This window comes from Pan troglodytes, chromosome 2 (assembly GCF_028858775.2).
Source record: "Pan troglodytes isolate AG18354 chromosome 2, NHGRI_mPanTro3-v2.0_pri, whole genome shotgun sequence".
Lineage (NCBI taxonomy): Eukaryota > Metazoa > Chordata > Mammalia > Primates > Hominidae > Pan > Pan troglodytes.
Window position 1 is genome coordinate 55,428,798 of NC_086015.1, and position 18,893 is coordinate 55,447,690.

The window sequence follows — 18,893 nt, forward strand, 5'->3', positions numbered from 1 at the left end:
AGGTGTTTGTTTGTTTGTTAGGCAGTGCTAGAGCTTGAAGCCACTCAAGCCAGTTGGGGAGGAAAGGGATGCAGAGGTACCCTCTAGCTGGGAAGAAGGGTGAGATTCTGTCTTCTTCCCTGTCTCAAGTAAGTAAGGAAGGTACTGCGGACAGTGCGGGCCAGGGAGGAAAACCAGAGCACACAGTTTTGTCACCATGGAACACCCCAAATGCCATTCTTCAGCGTGTCTGGTACCTTGGATGTTCAAACAAACAGGGAACACTGTCAGGGCTGAGGAGAACAGAAGCTCTGGTAAGCAAATGAGCCCCTAGATAACCAGGAACTCCAGGTCCTGCTGGCCGTGGCATCCTCTCTCTCTCCAGGTCTGCTCCCTTACCGGAGCTAGGATGAGGTAGCATGAGTGACACCTGAGATGAGTGACACCTGAGATTAGAGGCTGGGGCTCACTGCAGGCTGTGGAGAGGCCATGCTGGTCCACAGGAACACTTGGCAGTGCTCTCGTAGACCCCTCGGTGATGATGTGGAATGGACAGGTGCCTCGCAAGAGAGCAAGCACGTTCATAACAAAACAGCAACACAAAGACATGTTAAGCATGTTTATTTATTTGCCTGTTTGTTTTTTTACTTGAGCTGTGGTCACAGCTGCCAGGTACCTAAGCAAGTCAGTTGGGTACAGCAGGACACGCCACCATTCCAGGGTAGCTGGTACCGCCAGAAACAGGAGTGGGTCTTGTCCTGTTGAAGGCACACTGCAGTGGTTTTCCTGCAGCTCTCCAACAAACGCCCGAGTCACAGGCCAGAGCTGCCTTGGTATGTTAAGTAAGTCCAAAACTTCTTCTCTGGGCTACCTATCTTCCTTCATGAAGCAGGTGCTCAGGACCCGGAAGAATCATCTACCTCCCAGCTTTGTGAGACAGAACCAAGTAAAAGGAAACATGCTAGAAAATGTGCCTAGAGAAGACACTTCAACCTTTGCCTTATCCAATCCCTCTTCAGAGAAAGGTGTCCCATGGCCCCAAAAAGAACTGCCAAGTTTTGGTGAGGAGTAACACCCTGGCATGACATTCCTTCTCTTTCCTGGCCCTCAACCACTTCCTTCCTTTGGCTCTTAAGACCTAGCAGGTTCTGTGAACTCTCAGGCCTTGGCCAGCACTAGTTAGGGGAGGTCAGGTGGTCAATGTCCTGGTGATTTTATGAGACTGCCCCACTGAGAAAACTTACTTACTTCAGGCATCCAGTGCCCCCACCCGGGGTTCAGGCCGTGTCTAAGGTGTTGCTTAAAGACAAAAAGGCAACATGTGCCTCACTGGTGGTGTGCCACTGTTCTCATGCTGCCTAAGTGACTCCGATTTTCAGCCCTGGTAGAATAAGGAAGACAGCTGATGCTTCCTTAGCCCCTTAGCACATGTTCCTAAGGTGTGTTGTCAAGCCAACCTGAATTCTGCCTCCCTGTTATAGTCCCTGTCTCCCCCATAGAGACCTGTGGGTGCTCCCAGCAGAGTTGAGACTGGCTCCGTTGAGTTAATGACTAGAATATAGTGCTTTCACTACTTCTTGATTGTTAACCTGTTTTCTTCTGATGCCATCAGTACCAGCAGTCAGACTATTCTACTGGTTAAGTGTTTACTACCATTAAAGCGAGGCATGAAGCAAAGAGCTGAGTGAGTCCTCTGCTCTCCAGAGGACCAAGAAATACCTGTGTGACACAGACCCACTTCAGTGTGTACAGCAAATTCTATAGTGCTTCTGAGCCCAGCAGGGCTTTACCTGCCCCTGGAGAGTTTTAGCCGTCTTGTGTTTCTTGTTTACTTCACAACCAAATTTGTCCCCTCTTCTCTCTGTTAAGGGAGAGAAGTCACTTTAGCTGGATAATACCTATGTGACAAACTGAGCAGCTGTTATTTGGGCAAAATCAAAGGAAGAAAGAGACTATGGTCTTCTATTTATTGTGGGAAGGAAAACAGGGTGGGGCGGGTGAGTGAAAAGGTGGAAATCCCTGGTACCTTGCCTGGTGGTTACACAGTTTAACCATAGGCCAATTTTAGGGGCCTCTGAAGTATCTTTCTACAAACGCAGACCAAGCTCCACTACCCCTAACCTGCCAGGATGCTCAAGTCCACTGTCACAATCCCTTTCAGAAAACATTAGTGGCCGCTGCCCCAGCTACATAGACGGCCGAAATGCTTTCACTCCTTAGCTTTGCCAACTCCATCCTCCAAAACTTCCCAGAATACCTCCCTTTCCAGTTCTACCAAATCTGTACTTGGGAGCAGCCTGCTGGATCCAGAACATGACAACAGAGAGCTGTGTCCACAGGGAACAAAGCCCTGACCTCTCTCTCCACATTACCCTTACAAAAACAGGCCCTCCCCATGAGAGAGCTATAGGGCAGGGGCAGACACTGTGAGTATAAGCTACTTTCCTCCCTGGAGTGCTCTATGTGGGCAGAACATGCTCTCCCTGCCTCTCCTGGAAGGTGTCTTCTCTATGGCCTGGCTAGAGCTGCAAAAAAGGGACACACCCCACTTGGGTAAAAGAAAATAGGGAAAGGCCATAAACAAAGACAGACTTGTAGTTTATTTTGTATTTTTTTAAATAAATACACTTTACATTAAAGAAAAAGGCCTTTGATTTGTAATTTCCACAATGGGGAGAAAGGGAAGAAAAAAAGATTTTTGAAAAACTGAATCACAAAGAAAAATAGAGGGAGTGAACTTATATCCTAAGTTCCCTCAACTCCACAAAACCAATATCCACAATGACCATGCTGCCCCCAAACCATGAAGGTTAGTGAATTTAGGCATTTACCCAGCAGACAAGAGTGCCTTCCTCCCCACCTCTGGCACGAAGGAAAACAAATTAACCTGACAGCATATGAGGCAACAAAACAGGTTAAAAAATCATATATTATATTTATAATAAAATATTCTTAATCCTTATCAATTTAAGAAACCACGATTTTCCTTTTCATTTAAACACGTATGTAAAAATGCCTCTATATTGTTCTTTAGACATCATTTTCTTCCAAAGAAAATGAAGTGCAGGGACAAGAGACCTGGTGGATATAAGTTCATACCCTCAGTTATAAATGCCTGTTTTTTTTTCCTTTTTAAAGTTTTATAAAAAACTATTTCTTGTTCTTTAAGTAAAGAACATTATACAAAGAAAATATATTGTGAAATACCCCAGAGACATGGTTTTTTTTTCCCCTTGAAAGATATGTCCATCCTAGGAAATGGTGGGGGTGGATGTGGGGGGTGCAGAGTAGGGCCTAGTCCCTGTTGTCATTTTTGTGGTGGTTATTGTTTCTGGAAGGACCCTCGGGTGCCAATGAGGCTCTCTAAGCCATAATCTTCTGAATGCAGGGCATGCAGCTCCTTAACAGACAGACAGCCCTGGGAGAAAGAGAAGGGAATATGTTCTGAATTCATTTGACTCAGTTTCTCGCCTGCCAAGAATCTCTTCCAAGCAGTGATGGCTCCTCACTCATTCAGAGATAAGATGATGTCATCTTCCAAATCAGAGTTGTCAGAGCTGTCAGCTGAAAGGGAAGAAAAGGGAGAGACAAGATTACACACTAGGCTTATAGGAAGCTTTCCTACAGAAGCACCTGCACTCACATACATTCATGCCCAAGGCAAGGTTAACTACCAGTTTCCAGAAAGAAGAAAACACATCAATTAACTCCTTGGAGCTGGCTCTGGAGAATACTCCTGTTGCTTGGCAGTTGTATTCTCCCGGAGACCTTTTGCTCTCCTAAGGGCCTGGACACAGTTCCCCTGCTTCCTGCCTGGGAGGCGCTGAAGCGATCAAGCGAGTGCCATCTGAAGCTTCCCCCCATGCCACTTTAAATGGCTGCAAAGGGGCAGAGCTGAGGGGAGCAGTGAGTAAGCCTCCATGACCCTTGGCCTCTGCTGTCCTTCAAGGATACGCACAGGCCTGCCTGACCCCAAGAGACCACTAGAAAGGCAGGCTAAGACCAGGCAAAAGTGAGAGATGTATCTTTTCTGAAACACCTTAGTCACTCCCTTCAATCCTCAGAAGACCGACCACCAAGGCAGAGATAGTCACCCTAGATTCATGCCTCTGTAATTTCGGAATATAGTCTGCAAATTATATTCCCAAAAAGGTGCAGGCCAATTTGCAGCAATACAAGAGAAGCAGCTACCCATCCAGAGGCAGGAGGCCAGCGGGAGCAGTGTGACGCCCTGGAAGACAGCACTGTCTCTGATGAGGACCCTCTCTGCTTGACAATCTGCCTTCTCTGGCAGCACACGGACACATTAACACTTCTGGAAGGATCTGTTAAGGGGTGAAACTTAAGTGGTAGCAAAAAGGACCCTCAAGATGAGGTAGATACACCATGTCTGGCTGATCAAAATCAGAAAGAAACAGGGTACCTAGCTTGTAGGGACTCTAATATTCGCTGAGTCAAAGAAAAGGAAAGTTCTCAGTGCCCAATTTGATTACTCGTAGCTCAGGAGGCTATGAAACCATTTTAACTAGGTCCCCCATAAAACAGACAAACCCTGAGCCCGTAAAACAGACAAACCCTGAGCTGGAGCCCTGCAAATGCCCCGTGTGGCAAGGGGCAGCCACTAGATGCAAAGAATCCCTCATCAGCCTTTTTCCAGTGCCTAAGAGAATCAACTCTTGGACAATCATGTTCCCAAACCTTCCTTCATTCATTATCCCCAAACACAATTTCCTTTAGGAGGAAAACTGAAGTGGACAAAGGAAAACCAAGAAAAGCATGGCAATGATACAAAAAAGTCTGGAAGTAAGCAAAAGAAATGGCTGACAAAACCAGTGTTCCTGGGTCTAAGTGGGCACAAGAGTGGCCTGACTGTATTGGTGATGTATTGGTGAAGAGTAGGAAAACAAGATGGAGATGGCAAAGAACTATTATCTAACACAGCTGAACAAAGCAAGCCTCAGCTCCTCTGCTGTAAGAGCTCCAGGAGGAAGTGTCACAGGAGGGTGTGGGGCCTCCTCCCCAGAGCCAAGTCCAGCACTGGGTCCCCACCCCATACCACAAACTTGCCTGGTCCCTGTGGCAGCATCCACAGCATCCCCGAGGACTCATGCTCTCCACAAGCCAACAATGCCAGACCCACCGGCCTGAGACCCTTCTGCCCAGCAGCTATGCAGCTCTTCAGAACTAAGAATCTTAACCACGCTGTAGCACATCTAAGAACTGTAAATGCAGCTTAACGAGATCACAGCACAATCTTCTTTAAGCAAGTAACTGTCAGGCTCAAGGTCTGAGAGAAAACCTCCAGGGCTTGGGCACCAACTCCCCTCTGGTGGTCAGATCATAGGACGCCTTTCTCTACCTTCCTTATCCTTTCCCCACCTTCCTTATCCTTTCCCCATTCTCCAAGTGTTGAAGTGACCCAATCCCAAACCCTGGTTAGGACCTCCCATTCTGAAAGGTCGCTAAGGCAGACAATCTAGGTATAATTAATCCCTGTAGTGTTTAACCTATCGCTCTACAACATACAGGTTTTGGAGGCAGGGCTGACAAGCAGAGACACATAAAGATCTCAGAATCAGGCCGGGCGCAGTGGCTGATGCCTGTATCCCAGCACTTTGGGAGGCCAAAGCAGGCGGATCACGACGTCAGGAGATCGAGACCATCCTGGCTAACACGGTGAAACCCTGTCTCTACTAAAAATACAAAAAATTAGCTGGGGGTGGTGGCGGGCGCCTGTAGTCCCAGCTACTCAGGAGGCTGAGGCAAGAGAATGGCATGAACCCGGGAGGCGGAGCTTGCAGTGAGCCAAGACTGCGCCACTGCACTCCAGCCTGGGCAACAGAGTGAGACTCCATCTCAAAAAAAAAAAAAAAAGATCTCAGAATCAAGCTGTTTCTCTTCCTAGGGCCAGGGCTCTGCATCTGCAATCATGGAGTCCCTGCAGGCTCCAGGGCCTACGTAAAGGTACATGGGGGCGCATGGGTGTGGTTTTCTATAGTTTCTATGGCTTTCACCCTATCCTAAAAGGGCTCTTCATAAGCCCAGTAAGGTTCAGAGCTACTGCTCTAAAGGATTAGTGTTAGGCAAAACCATGGGTGCTAAGAATGCTCTCCTTGCTGACAGCAGCTGGCTCTTCTATGAAACAGAGAAAGAGCCATGGAGTGTGCTCCAGATGCCACCTCTGCATCTCCACCTCAATTGTGAAGTCCACTCTGAGACGTCCTCAAGTTGTGATCCATTATTTTCACATCGTAAATATTCTCATAAAGTAACAACATTCTCACAACTGATAGAGTTAAAGTTTTCCAGATTACCTTTGGCTTGAAAGAAGGAATTTCCTCAACAGCTAAAAGAGGCAGTAATTGTACAGGCCAAATACAAACTGAGTGGCTTTATATTCAAATTAAGAATGGAAAAATTAAAGTGATGCTCTCTTATTTTGGGAGCACCACCATCAGCTGGCCTGCTGTTTGCTGACCCTGCGAACCTGCTCTGCTAACTACTTGTAATTGAAAGGAGGTATAACTTGTTTCCCATGTCTCACTATTCACACGTGACAAAAACGTTCATTAAAACTTTGTCTGACCAGGCTTCGGCCTACTCCATTGAATCACCTCAGCCTCCAAGTATGAAAAAACAGAAGTTGATGAACAGCAGATGAATATATAGAAGACACTCCCCTACCCTCCCACCCTCAAGCTTCCTCAAAATACAGCCTTGGTAAGAAGATTCATGTACAGCTGCAGAGCTAACAGCCTCTTTGAACTATTTGCTGATTTCTGCAGGATTCATTACCATAGTCAGGGGACAACTTGACTTCAGAAACCTAATGGGAAATAACTAGAAGAACTGGAGTTTGTTCCTCAAAATTTGGATTAAGAAAAAAAGGTAAATAAAAGGAAGTGAATAAACCAGAAGCCAAAGGGAAAATATTTGCCCCTTGGCTGTTAGGAGGGATTAGCCAAAGGGAGACAGGAAAGGGCTCCTCCACAAGAGGGCCTGCATTTCTTTATAATTCACCCCAAAAAGAACAGCACCCCATTGAGGGGCTGCTTCTGACTGATTCTAGCCATGCCTCTCGGCAGAGAGCTACACTTTGGCCTTTCATTCTAAGGCTAATCCTCTGAAGCAGGAGTTGACAAACTACAAGCCCACCACCTATTTTTGCAAAACAAAGTTTTATTAGAACACAGCCACAATCATTCATTTACGGATTGTCTATGACTGCTTTCTCACTACAACAGCAGAGTTGAAGAGCTGCAACAAAGGCCATATACCCTACAAAGCATTTTTTTTTTTTTTTTTTTTTTTGAGATGGAGTCTCACTCTATTATCCCAGCCTGGAGTGCAGTGGCACGATCTCGGCTCACTGCAACCTCCGCCTCCCAGGTTCAAGCGATTCTCCTGCCTCAGCCTCCCAAGTAGCTGGGATTATAGGCATGCGCCACCACGCCCAGCTAATTTTGTATTTTTAGTAGAGACAGGATTTCATCATGTTGCCCAGGCTGGTCTCGAACTCCTGACCTCAGGTGATCCACCCTCCTCGGCCTCCAAAGTGCTGGGATTACAGGCGTGAGCCACCGTGCCCGGCTGCATAAAATATTTACTGTCTGGTCTTACAGAAAAAGTCTGCCAATCTCTACTTGAAAGATAAGAAATGACAGCCATTTGGTTGGGTTCCACAGTCTGACAGGAGAGGAGGGCAGAGATGCAAAGGTGCTTTGCCTCAAGAGACCAGAGTAGTGAATCAAATTATGGGGCACAGAACCGTGGTATGGCTTGCCCTCTAAGTTGTATGGGCACAAAGGAAGGGATCTTGCCCTGGGTGCCAAGGCTCAGCCTGAACTCTGCCCTATACTTACTGTCCCCCAGGATCAGTTCCACCTCCTCATCTGCATCAGAGTCTTCATCCTCCCCGTCCTCTCCCTCCTCTAGAAGGTTTGCTAGCTCCTCATCAGAGGGAGAGAAGTCATTGTCCCCATCTTCCCCTGCGTTCTCATTATTGTCGTCCTCCTCCAACTCCGCCTCCAGCAACTGGTCAGTGTCAAGCTCATCTAAATCATCGGTGTCATCATCATCTTCATCATCATCTTCTTCCTCCTGTTCTTCCTCTTCCTGGTAAGAAAGCGTAACGTTCATTAGTACAAATACAGAGGCCTGACCCATGGGGGCCACATGGCAGGTCGACCAAAGGGACAGGGTAGGAAACTGTCAGTAGAGGGTAGTAGTGATCTAGACGAGCACAGACTTCATGAGCCAGCCAGACTTGTCAGTGATGGCTGAGATAGGCACACATGTCCCTCAAGACGGTCAAAGCACCCCTCAGACAAGGATTAATGGTCACATAGCCCTTATGCAAGGAAACAGACAACTCGCTTCACAGAAGTCTCTGCCATCAATATTCTAGGAGCCCAAGGGGGCTCTTCTTTCTCACCTGCATCAACCAAAGCAAGTGAAATCAGCTGAGACACTAGAAAAAATCCTTTTACCTGGAATCTAAAATGCAATGCTTTAACAAAATGGAAGAACACAACTGCTCATTATCTCCTCAGCCCTTCAAGCTCTTGCCCTTGATCTTCTAACCAAGAATGTGGATAAGCTCCTAACTATGCTATCACAAACATTTGATCAGAACAACATTGCAACAAAAGACTTAAAATATAGAACACTAACAGAAACCCATATTTCCTGTCATAAGCCAAAAAGAAAAAAAAGTATGCTAGAGAAACTATCTTTCTTTCCATTCTTACAAGAACTTGCAAAGGCAAGAAAATTACCGAACATCAATGAAATACTTTGTTCTAGGGACCCTGGGCTTTGTAAATGGTACATTCTGGCATCTGCCACAGATTTCAGGTTTGCATTAGAATCCCAACTGTTTCCCTTCAAAAGGGAGAGGACACAAAGATACCTCTTTGCTTTGACAGGGATAAGAGGCATTCCCAAGTAAACGTAGCTGCCACTCAAGACACTTATCTTTCTGCTCAAACATCAACTGTCAGCCTTGCCAATAGCAAAGGATTCTAATTGTTACAATAATAAAATGTAAAATTCATTTAATACATCAACCTAATGAAATTCAAGATGGAATAAGCCCAACGTAAGCACAAAAAAATTTTTTTTGTTCTTATTATTTTAAAACTTATACTCAGTGGTTACATCTTTTTTCATTTTAAAGGTGTTATTGCCTGCCAAGCACTTAAAAAACAAGCATTTTGTGCTTACCCAGCCACTAGAAACCAGTGTGTAACATAAGCTAGGATCATTCAGCAGGGTAGCTCCGCTTTGTGGACTTCTGGTAATTTTGGAACCACCATTAGTGACTTTTTGATAAACTGTGTAATTTAGTAATTTAGACTCTTCAAAATTTCTGCCAGTTATGTTGGAAAAACTGAGCCCCTTTTAAATACCTAGTACTCCTAATACTTGTGCAAGTGCGTGTATGGTCTGTACCAGATTTTGTGGGAGCATTTGTGTATGTGCCAACACACACACACATAGAAGGCCTGAGACTATTCCAAAGCCTTGGCCACACATCCCCTCCAGAGGTGAGTGGATAAATAACTACTAAGCATTCACCCGCCTCAAAGGAACTATGAGTGTCTGCAGTCAACAATGATAAACTGAAACACAGACAGGCTCTCAGCCCCTACAAGCACATAAGCTCATACAAATAACTGGGAAAGGAGAGCGGGGTCAAAATTCAGGGGATATCATCCAAGTGCTTACCAGATTACAACTTTTGCCTCTTTTTCCAGGCGTATTTTCATAGACTTGACCAAAATTAGCTAATCCACTAACAAAGTGCCACAGTTAAAAATAAGTAAGGAAGAAAGTACCCAGGGCCCTGTGTCTTAAGGCTTCATGGACAGAACACTTATATTTAAAATTTAAGATAGCACAACTAAAGGTCCACGGTTGAGTGTGTACATGAAAGGTTAAACTGCTCAAATAGGCATGGGCTAGCCAGAAAATTCATGAAGACAATTCTCTTTCATTTTGAAGAACATTGAGGCTTAGCTGATCTAGAAGAACTGAACAAAAAGCTTCCATATCAAGAGCAATCCTGGAATATTTTCAAGCAGGGTCTAAGCTTTGAACTAGATACCATTCCAAACTCTTCCAGCAGCAGACAAACCCAAATTTTACTTAATTTTATAGCAGAAGAAACAGATGTATATGTATTCATCCCAGAAGGCCACAAACACATCATATGTGACCATGAGAGAGAGGAGGGGAAATTAGTAGGAAAGAGATCTACCTGAATCTCAAGTTGAGCACCTCACTTTGTCGTCTCTACTTTGTATTTAATGCCCAATGCTGATTTCTCACCATGTATTTTGTCACACATGGACATAGCCATAAACTCACTTCCCAAATTTTAAATCTGAAACTGGGATCATGAAGCAGAGGCTCACAAGACCCATCCAAAATGCTGTGGCAGAACCCAAAAGAGATTCTAGGAAGCAATTTTAGGTGCATTCTCTGCTGGTCAAGTAACTGGTGGCATGAACCCCTCTCCTTCAGATCTAAAGAATAAAGCTTCCAATAATGAGTGGTCCAAAAAGTAAAAACTAAAAATAATTATTTAATGAAAAAGCAAAGCTTAGCTGGGCACAACGGCACACACCTGTAGTCCCAGCTACTCAGGAAGCTGAGGCAGGAGGATCACTTGAACCCAGGAATTCAAGGCTACATTGAACTACGATTGTGCCACTGCACTCCAGCCTGGGCAACAGAGTGAGATCCCATTTCTTTGAAAACAAAAACAAAAACAGGCCGGGCGTGGTGGCTCACACCTGTAATCCCAACACTTTGGGAGGCTGAGGCAGGCAGATCACAAGGTAAGGAGATCAAGACCATCCCGGCTAACACAGTGAAACCCCGTCTCTATTAAAAATACAAAAAATTTGCTGGGTGTGGTGACGGGCACCTGTAGTCCCAGCTACTCTGGAGGCTGAGGCAGGAGAATGGCATGAACCCAAGAGGCGGAGCTTGCAGTGAGCCGAGATCGCGCCACTGCACTCCAACCTGGACGACAGGGCAAGACTCTGTCTCAAAAAAAAAAAAAACAAAAAAAAAAACCCCAAATTTTTCTAGAATCCTGACTCAACTCTGACAACATTTAGAAAATGTTTTGGATCCAGGGACATTGTTTTTTTTTAATTCTCTAAGACTTCTTTTAGGGCTTAGAGGAATTCAGGGCCAGGCCATTTTAAATTAAGGTACTAATAAATTTCTCTACAGAAAGAATTCTAAAACTCTTCTCTCCTTAATTCCACCTACATCAATTTCATGGTTACCCAAAGCCCCCAAACCCTGCAGATAAACAACTCACCCCTTTCCTTTACAGAAAATAGGTCAACTGGCATAAGCTCCCTCCGCTGCTCTCTGGTCCCCTCTACATCTAAACCTGGCTTCAGCCTGGTCTGAGGAGGAAGCATGCTACCCACTCCTGCTCTGGATCTCAACCAACCCTGAGACCCTGTTACCACAGACACTTTTCTCATCCCCACCTCACCACCACCTTCACACTGGCTTCTCACTTTCTATGCCAAGAGGTTCAGTTCTCCCAAACCTAATAAGCTCTCCATCTACATAGGCTTCAGATGCCTTTTACCTACACTTTGGCTGGGCGCAGTGGCTCACACCTGTAATCCCAGCACTTTGGGAGGCCAAGGCGGGTGGATCACCTGAGGTCAGGAGTTTGAGACCAGCCTGGCCAACAGGGTGAAACCTCGTCTCTACTAAAATACAAAATTAGTCGGGTGTGGTGGCACATGCCTTTAGTCCCAGCTACTTGGGAGGCTGAGACAGCAGAATTGCTTGAACCTAGGAGGCGGAGGCCTCGGCGAGACAGAGTGAGACTCCGTCTCAAAAAAAACAAACAAAACAAACAAACAAAAAAAAAACCGTCATTCAAATCTGATCCTGACCTTTATGTAACATGTCATATTTTGCTAAATGTATAAATGCCTACTTTTTAAAAAATACTTTTTCTGTCCTTAAAGGCTATAGGTTCACTTTAGGGTCATAAATGTTTGTTTTTCTTTCCTCACTGGCAGAATCTAACTCAAGTTACATTTCAATTCTTTAAGAAAATGAGCCTTTCAGGAATCAACACATTCAGCTCTGACCAGGTGTGTGTAATCAGTAAAGACTCTTAACATCCGCTTCTAGGCAGTGGAGAACACACAGGAAGCACAGCACACAGTGTGTCCCAGACTCCAAAATGGAGTGGAAAACAGAGAGCATTATTCCTTTGTTGAGTTTTTTATTATAAATTTAAGGTTAAGTATAATTAGCTAAAATGTATTGGCTTGTCAAAATCTAGGAGCAATGATCAATTACTTATCTTGGGTTTTGTAACTTTTCTAAAAGTCAAATCAAAGATGAATGAACTGATTTCTAAAAACACAGGCACCAGGTTGGGCGCGGTGGCTCATGCCTATAATCCCAGCACTTTGGGAGGCCGAGGTGGGCGGATCACCTGAGGTCAGGAGTTCGAGATCAGCCTGGCTAACATGGTGAAACCCCATCTCTACTAAAAATACAGAATTAGCCGGTTGTGGTGGCAGGCGCCTACAATCCCAGCTACTCAGGGAGGCTGAGGCAGATTTGCCTGAACCTGGGAGGTGGAGGTTGCAGTGAGCCAAGATCGCAACACTGCGCTCCAGCCTGGGTGACAGGGCGAGACTCCATCTCAAAAAAAAAAAAAAAAAAAAAAACAACCAGATACCAAACTTCTAATGGATAATAATGACCTGTGATAGGTGACTAGCTTATCTCTGCTTTCATCAAATGCCTGAAGGCAGGCAGACTAGCAGCCTCAGGAACCAAATATTTATGGGTGTCCAATACATTGTTTAGGTTTTCATTCATCTAGATACAGCTGTACCTTTCATCCTTTCCTCTTAATCTCCAAGCTTATTTAAGCATAAGGACAAAGGACAAATATTTTATGGCATGTCAATTATATCTCGATAAAGCTCTTTATGCTGGACCATTTTATTAGATGATGGCTGAACATTCAGGCTTCTGAATTTATTTTGCTATAATGAAAAGGCAAATTCAAAGGTGTTGGTCACAGGTGCCTGTATCCCTGAGCCACATAAGTCATATCTGGAACATCTGAGAAGACCTGAGAACAGATATCTAGACTAGGACAAAACTTTGAATAGCAAATGATTCATAGGAAAATGAAAAGTCTCTAGTTTTAAAATCAGGTGAAGCGTACAAAGCAAAGTAAAACTAGAGACTGGTTTTCCTACAAAGGAAAGTGAGTTTAAAAAAAATTCAAGCTGGCACACTGTGCATGAGAGGCAGTAGGCAGAAATCTGATGGAGATAGTAAAAACAGCCAAACTCCACCACAAGATTCTAGAAGGAGCATGGATCAACAGAATTAAGGTTACAAAAGAGACCTACTCAAATAGATACGGTATTATCCCGTATCTCTAAATCAAACATCTCTAAATCAAAAATCAAAATGCCAAGGGCTTGAGGGGATAAGCAGTTCTCTAACAGAGGTCCTTCAAACATGAAATGCACCAGATGATCAATAAAAGCTGTAATATCAGTATGGAGTGAAACATGCCTAGATCCTAAGAAATCTGGAAGCCACAATAATAACTTAGCCATGTTGCACACCTACCCTGCCACCTAGTCTTCTCTGAGCTAGAAAGCTTTCCGGCTCTTCTACAGGCTGGGCTCCAGAGCCACTCCTTAGAGCCCTCTTGAGCCTGCCCCTCTCACTCTTGGCTGTCATGCTGAGGCAGCCTCTTGCTTTCCTTCCTGCATCCAAGTCAAAAGTCCTGACCACTACCATATGCCCTTCCTAATCTCTTTCTCCCTTAACTTCTCAAAAGTTAAGCAGGACAAAAGAAGAAGAATTAGTCAGTCTTTTCCCTGACCCAAGCCTTCCTGGAGAGAGTGGGATAAGAGGAGTATAACTCTTAAATTATTCCCTTATGGTGGCCTCTCGCTTCCACAGCCAGCCACCAACCTCCAGTGCCTTTGCCTCTCACCACTCCATGTCTGCAAGAATAAAGCCAACCCAGAGAATAGCCTTCCAACTCCCAAGGTGTCTAGGGCAATCTCAACTTTCCTCTGAGTTGACCTCCCCCTCAAAGACAGACACCAGGCATCACATGGACCCAGGTGATGGTTCCCAGAGAAGACTGCCGCCCACTGCCTTATTAAACGCATGGATATGGGAGGGCTGGGATAATGATGTTGACAAATAACCCAGTTTTGGCCTCAGATTTATGCTTCAACATGTAACATCCAAGAAGCCTGATTCAGAACTGATACCTGGTAGTGATGAATAAACCCACGGAGGACAAAGCAGTCGAGAGCCACCCATACCATTGTAATGTACGCGCAAATGGCCTGACAACTGCACCCTCTGTATGGACTCAAGAATAAACTACGTCTTATTTCATGATAGCTAATGTGAAAAAGTAGGCATTAAGAGAGTGAGGTGTCTAAGGTAGCAAACTGAAGTGAGAATAAAAGAACAGGCAGTATTAAGAAACCCACTAAAGGCAACCAAATGAAATTTGGAGGACCTAATACCAAGCTCTGCTACCCAGAAAGACTAGAAACATGTACAAGCTGTAACAGCACAGCACTCAAGAAAACACTAAAATCCATGTCACAAATAAATCAAAGATCTCAAGTATCCATTGGAAAACCTCTCCCTTCTACCCATATCTCATAACTCACATGAGCTTTAGACACTGCTGGCTCCTCTCACCCATGAAAAACCAAGGCCCCTGTAGAGCCCATATAGCTGGAAAGCAGTAAAGGAAAGCCTTTCTACACTAGCAGATCCTTGGCAGCATTTGGTGAAGTTGTTTCAAACTCTACAGCCTAACTATCCTTTACCAGGCCCTGAGGAAGGCTCTGCTCTGATCCCACCGTGGCCACCAGCTGCCCACCACACAAGAGTCTCCTCACTCTGCTCAGAAGCCCATTTCTGCAGATCACGAATCATCTCGGGCCTCTAATAAAATGCATGCTTAGACAGTCAAAACAGTGAAGACCAAGAGAGCACACACAGGGGATTTTAGGTTGAGTCTCCGTTCTAGCTTTTTTACCCAGGTGTATCTGATCCAGGTATACTGTGTCATCTTTGATGTACAGGTGATGCAGTATTCAAAGGATTTGATTTACAGAACAAATTATATGCTCATATCCTGTAATGCCCAACAGTAAAACACATAGCTAAATCTCAAACTAGTTAAATCTCAACAAAACACTCTTGCTTAGTCAGTACTAAGTCCCATTAGAGAAAAACATGGGTCCTTTGCCCTAGTATTAGACTTACATCCTTACAAAATTACCATTTTCAAATATTACCATTTTCAAAAATTCTTGCTTTTAAAGAATTATTTTAAATGTAAGTACAAGCTGTTTTGAAAGGACGCTAAGAGAAAGCTATTACATTAGCCCTAACCATTGAGCATGATTTATCAAAAAGTAGGGAAGGATGAGGGCAAGAGAGCTGTGGCAATGCAAACTGAGGGAAGTGTACTTTCCCCGGTCCTGTGATGCCACTGCTTCTCATCCAGAGCACCTCTGTGCCCTTAAAGAGGAGACAAAGCTGGCTGGGCGTGGTGGCTCACGCCTGTAATCCCAGCACTTTGGGAGGCCGAGGCGGGTGGATCACCTGAGGTCAGGAGTTCCAGACCAGCCTGGCCAACATTGTGAAACCCCATCTCTACTAAAAAAAATACAAAAATTAGCTGGGCATAGTGACATGTGCCTGTAATCCCAGCTACTCAGGAGGCTGAGGCAGGAGAATTGCTTGAACCCCAGAGGTGGAGGTTGCAGTGAGCCGAGATCGTGCCATTACACTCCAGCCTGGGTGACAAGAGCAAAACTCCATCTCAGAAAAAAAAAAAAAAAAAAAAAGAGAGAGAGACAAAGCACCAAGACTAAAGAATACGATAGTAGGGGGAAAACAGAAATGAACCCAAGAACTGGGGAAGAAAACATTTTTAGCTGCTTTAATATCTGAAGAGCAAAGTCAAATCCTAGTCATTCATTTTCAACTTTACAGTACTCACTCAGCAATAAATATTTCTCAGAAAATTAGACAAAAGAATCTGCCCTGGAGAATGTACTCTTGGAAAGAGAATGTGCTGTGAGCCCTGTAGGCTGGAAAAAATCTGCTGAAACTCAGAAGTTTGAGAAACTCTTCAGAACCCATACTGACACACCACACAGGCAAGCATCTAGCATAATACAACCACAAATTAAAATTCCCTATGAAAGCAAAATGCAAAGACTGAGGGACATGATACTATCTACCCACATTTTATATATGTTTAATTTCTCAAAAGTATCAAAATCTTATCTTACCTATAAGTTCAACTCTTACCCTAATAATAGACTATGCCATAAAACTGAGAAAATATAAACCAGAACTTTATAAAGGTTAAGCCATTTCTACAGTCCATCTCAGCAAAGTGACTGTTCTGTTTTTTATTGACATTGGGAGATGCTTATCTGAAGCCAGAACGGGGCACAAATAAATCTCTGAATGAAAATCAGAGATTGCCAGGATGAGTGCGGTGGCTCACGCTTGTACTCCAAGCACTCTGAGAGGCCGACGTGGGCAGATCATCTGAGGTCAGGAGGTTCGAGACCAGCCTGGCCAACACGGTGAAACCCCGTCTCTACTAAAAATACACAAAAAATAGCCAGGCGTGGTGGTGGGCATCTGTAATCCCAGCTACTTGGGAGGCTGAGGCAGGAGAATCACTTGAACCCAGGAGGCAGAGACTGCAGTGAGCCGAGATCATGACATTTCCAGCCTCGGCGACAAGAGCAAAACTCCATTCTAAAAAAAAAAAAAAAAAAAAAAAAAAAGCAGAGATTGCTAAGCTTTAAATTGCTCTGCAAATGGAATTCACGGGATCATCAGGTACTGGTTAAAATCTTGTAATAAAATTTCTTCTGAGTTTCAGTGATCAAGGGTACATGACAAGCCTTATGAATGTGGCAACAGGTAGCAAAGGTTGAGTAGACCTTTAAAACCTCCTACAGCAAAAAGCAGAGCATAACCTCTATTAAGCACTGTTCAGCAGAAAGAAATCTCAAAGACCACTGACCTGGTCCTCCTCTTCATCCTCATCCTCTGCCAGACGCTGCCTGCCCACTTCATACAGCCTGCATACTGTGTCCATGTTCAGGGCATCCATGCTGCCTTGATTCTGAAATAGAACATCCAGTCCATAAGGAGCAGTTACTTTTCAGAAGGTCCACATCCACACCTCAGCCCTGACTGGTGCCCATGACCTTGACCCTGTAATTATTAAAGCTTCTGATACCCGAAATTCTTGAGCTGACTATGAAAATGTTATACCTAGGACACATAAAGGGGAAGAAAAACAGAATGAAAAGACTTGGTGAGGAACCATCACCCTTGGAACAAACCAGTCTTGCTCTGGTGAGAGATCCAGATTCCTCTGAGAAAGGGATGACAGTGTGAGTCCAGAAAAAAAGGAGACAGGATCCTCTAAGCTGTCTTATATTGGGATTTTCTTACTATTTCTCTTTGTACTGTACATCTCCCAAGCCCCATCAAATGAATAGGTTATCAATAATCTACCTTCAGGAATGTATTGACTTTACATCTTATATCAGACAAAATGTCTGTAGTACAAGTTGAAAATTATCCTAAACATCAGAACAAAAGAGCAGGGCCTCTGCAAGCTCCCTTTACCTCAATGACAGCAAGATAGCAGTCTTTGGTGTCTGTACACAGGTCAAAGATGTTCCGTTTCACATCAATGGTTGCTGGAAAATAGAATGTGAGAAGATTGGGATTGGACTATTGCTGTGACCCTAAAACCTGCTTTTCCTCTAAAGGAATTCAGGATGATTGCTCAAAAGTATTTCCATAACTTCTCTGTTTTTCAATAAAAAATTACAGGCCTCCAGAAAATGAAGGATCTTAAATAAGGAACACCAAAACACGACAAAATGATCAATGTCTGTCCCTTTCTGCTTACCTATAGGTTTGTAGTCAGTTGCATTAAATGTTCGGAAGGATGACCCAAAGGGGCTTTTCATCCTCTCTTCCATTAAGTCATCTTCATCATCTGCCTGCAACATAGCTTGAGGGGGAGTGGGGGAGGAAACACTATTAGGAATCGCAAACATCCCCTCTTCACAAGTGCAGAAAATGTTAATGGCCAATCAAAACAATCTACTTGCATATAGGTTTACATACAAATTCCCTTGTACAGAAATCTACTCTGCATCTAGTTAGCTCCTCTCAGAGCATCTTCCTTGCATATCCCACCTATTGTGACAAATAATATCCTCAGCCTCTCATCTACCTCCAAGAAGTGTTACTGTACTTACAAGGCTTATAACACCACAAGAGGACAAATGCAAAAGCTCTTAAGTTCATAATGATACACTGGAAAATACTGCATGAAATTTCTTTCCATACAAGATTTCCTTGTTATCTTCAAAGTAAGCTGCCTTTCACCCTAAACCAACATTATTTTCATATCTTTTGTCACCATTCGTACTATCTATTTTTTATCTTTTATGTTACAACTCTCAAATGCTTTCCAATTCACAAGTGAGAGATGGTTCCAAAAAGAAGTATCAAATTAAGTGAAGGGGTACAGCAAAAGGAAAGAGAATAATGAAGGATAAGGTTTATTACCTCCATACATCACTGTTCCCGTGTGATTGAACACCACGCGACACTGATCCAGAGCGGGAACAGTATGCAAAAGATGAAAAGTTCGAAGGTCCCACTAGGAGGGGAATGGTCAAGGAAAACTATTTTACACAAAACTTATCTAATCTCATGGGAGGAAATTCTAAAATATCACTTTTTTTCCTCCTGCCAGGTATTGATACTTTAAAAGTCAATGAGATCAAGGT

General features: G+C 44.1%; 1 protein-coding gene across 26 annotated transcripts in view; it reads right to left on the minus strand.

The window, feature by feature from the left end:
• Nucleotides 1–583: 583 nt before the first annotated feature.
• The window catches only part of DCAF1 (DDB1 and CUL4 associated factor 1), a 110,251-nt gene continuing 91,941 nt past the window's right edge, over nucleotides 584–18,893 (minus strand). For 15 of the 26 annotated variants that reach the window (XR_010155218.1, XR_010155217.1, XR_010155230.1 and 12 more), the window contains 8 exons: nucleotides 18,670–18,763; nucleotides 18,002–18,106; nucleotides 17,713–17,786; nucleotides 17,099–17,200; nucleotides 7,842–8,094; nucleotides 3,451–3,543; nucleotides 1,770–1,840; nucleotides 584–906 (listed from right to left, as the gene is read on the minus strand). Coding sequence is in view for 11 of the 26 variants with exons in the window: in XM_016941181.3 (XP_016796670.3) it covers nucleotides 3,485–3,543; nucleotides 7,842–8,094; nucleotides 17,099–17,200; nucleotides 17,713–17,786; nucleotides 18,002–18,106; nucleotides 18,670–18,763 (687 nt within the window). In the remaining 15 variants the exon portion in view is untranslated. Of the gene's footprint in view, nucleotides 1,841–2,556; nucleotides 3,544–7,841; nucleotides 8,095–17,098; nucleotides 17,201–17,712; nucleotides 17,787–18,001; nucleotides 18,107–18,669; nucleotides 18,764–18,893 lie in introns of those variants that run through there. The other 11 variants (XM_063805869.1, XM_063805877.1, XM_063805873.1 and 8 more) reach the window with 2 other exon arrangements.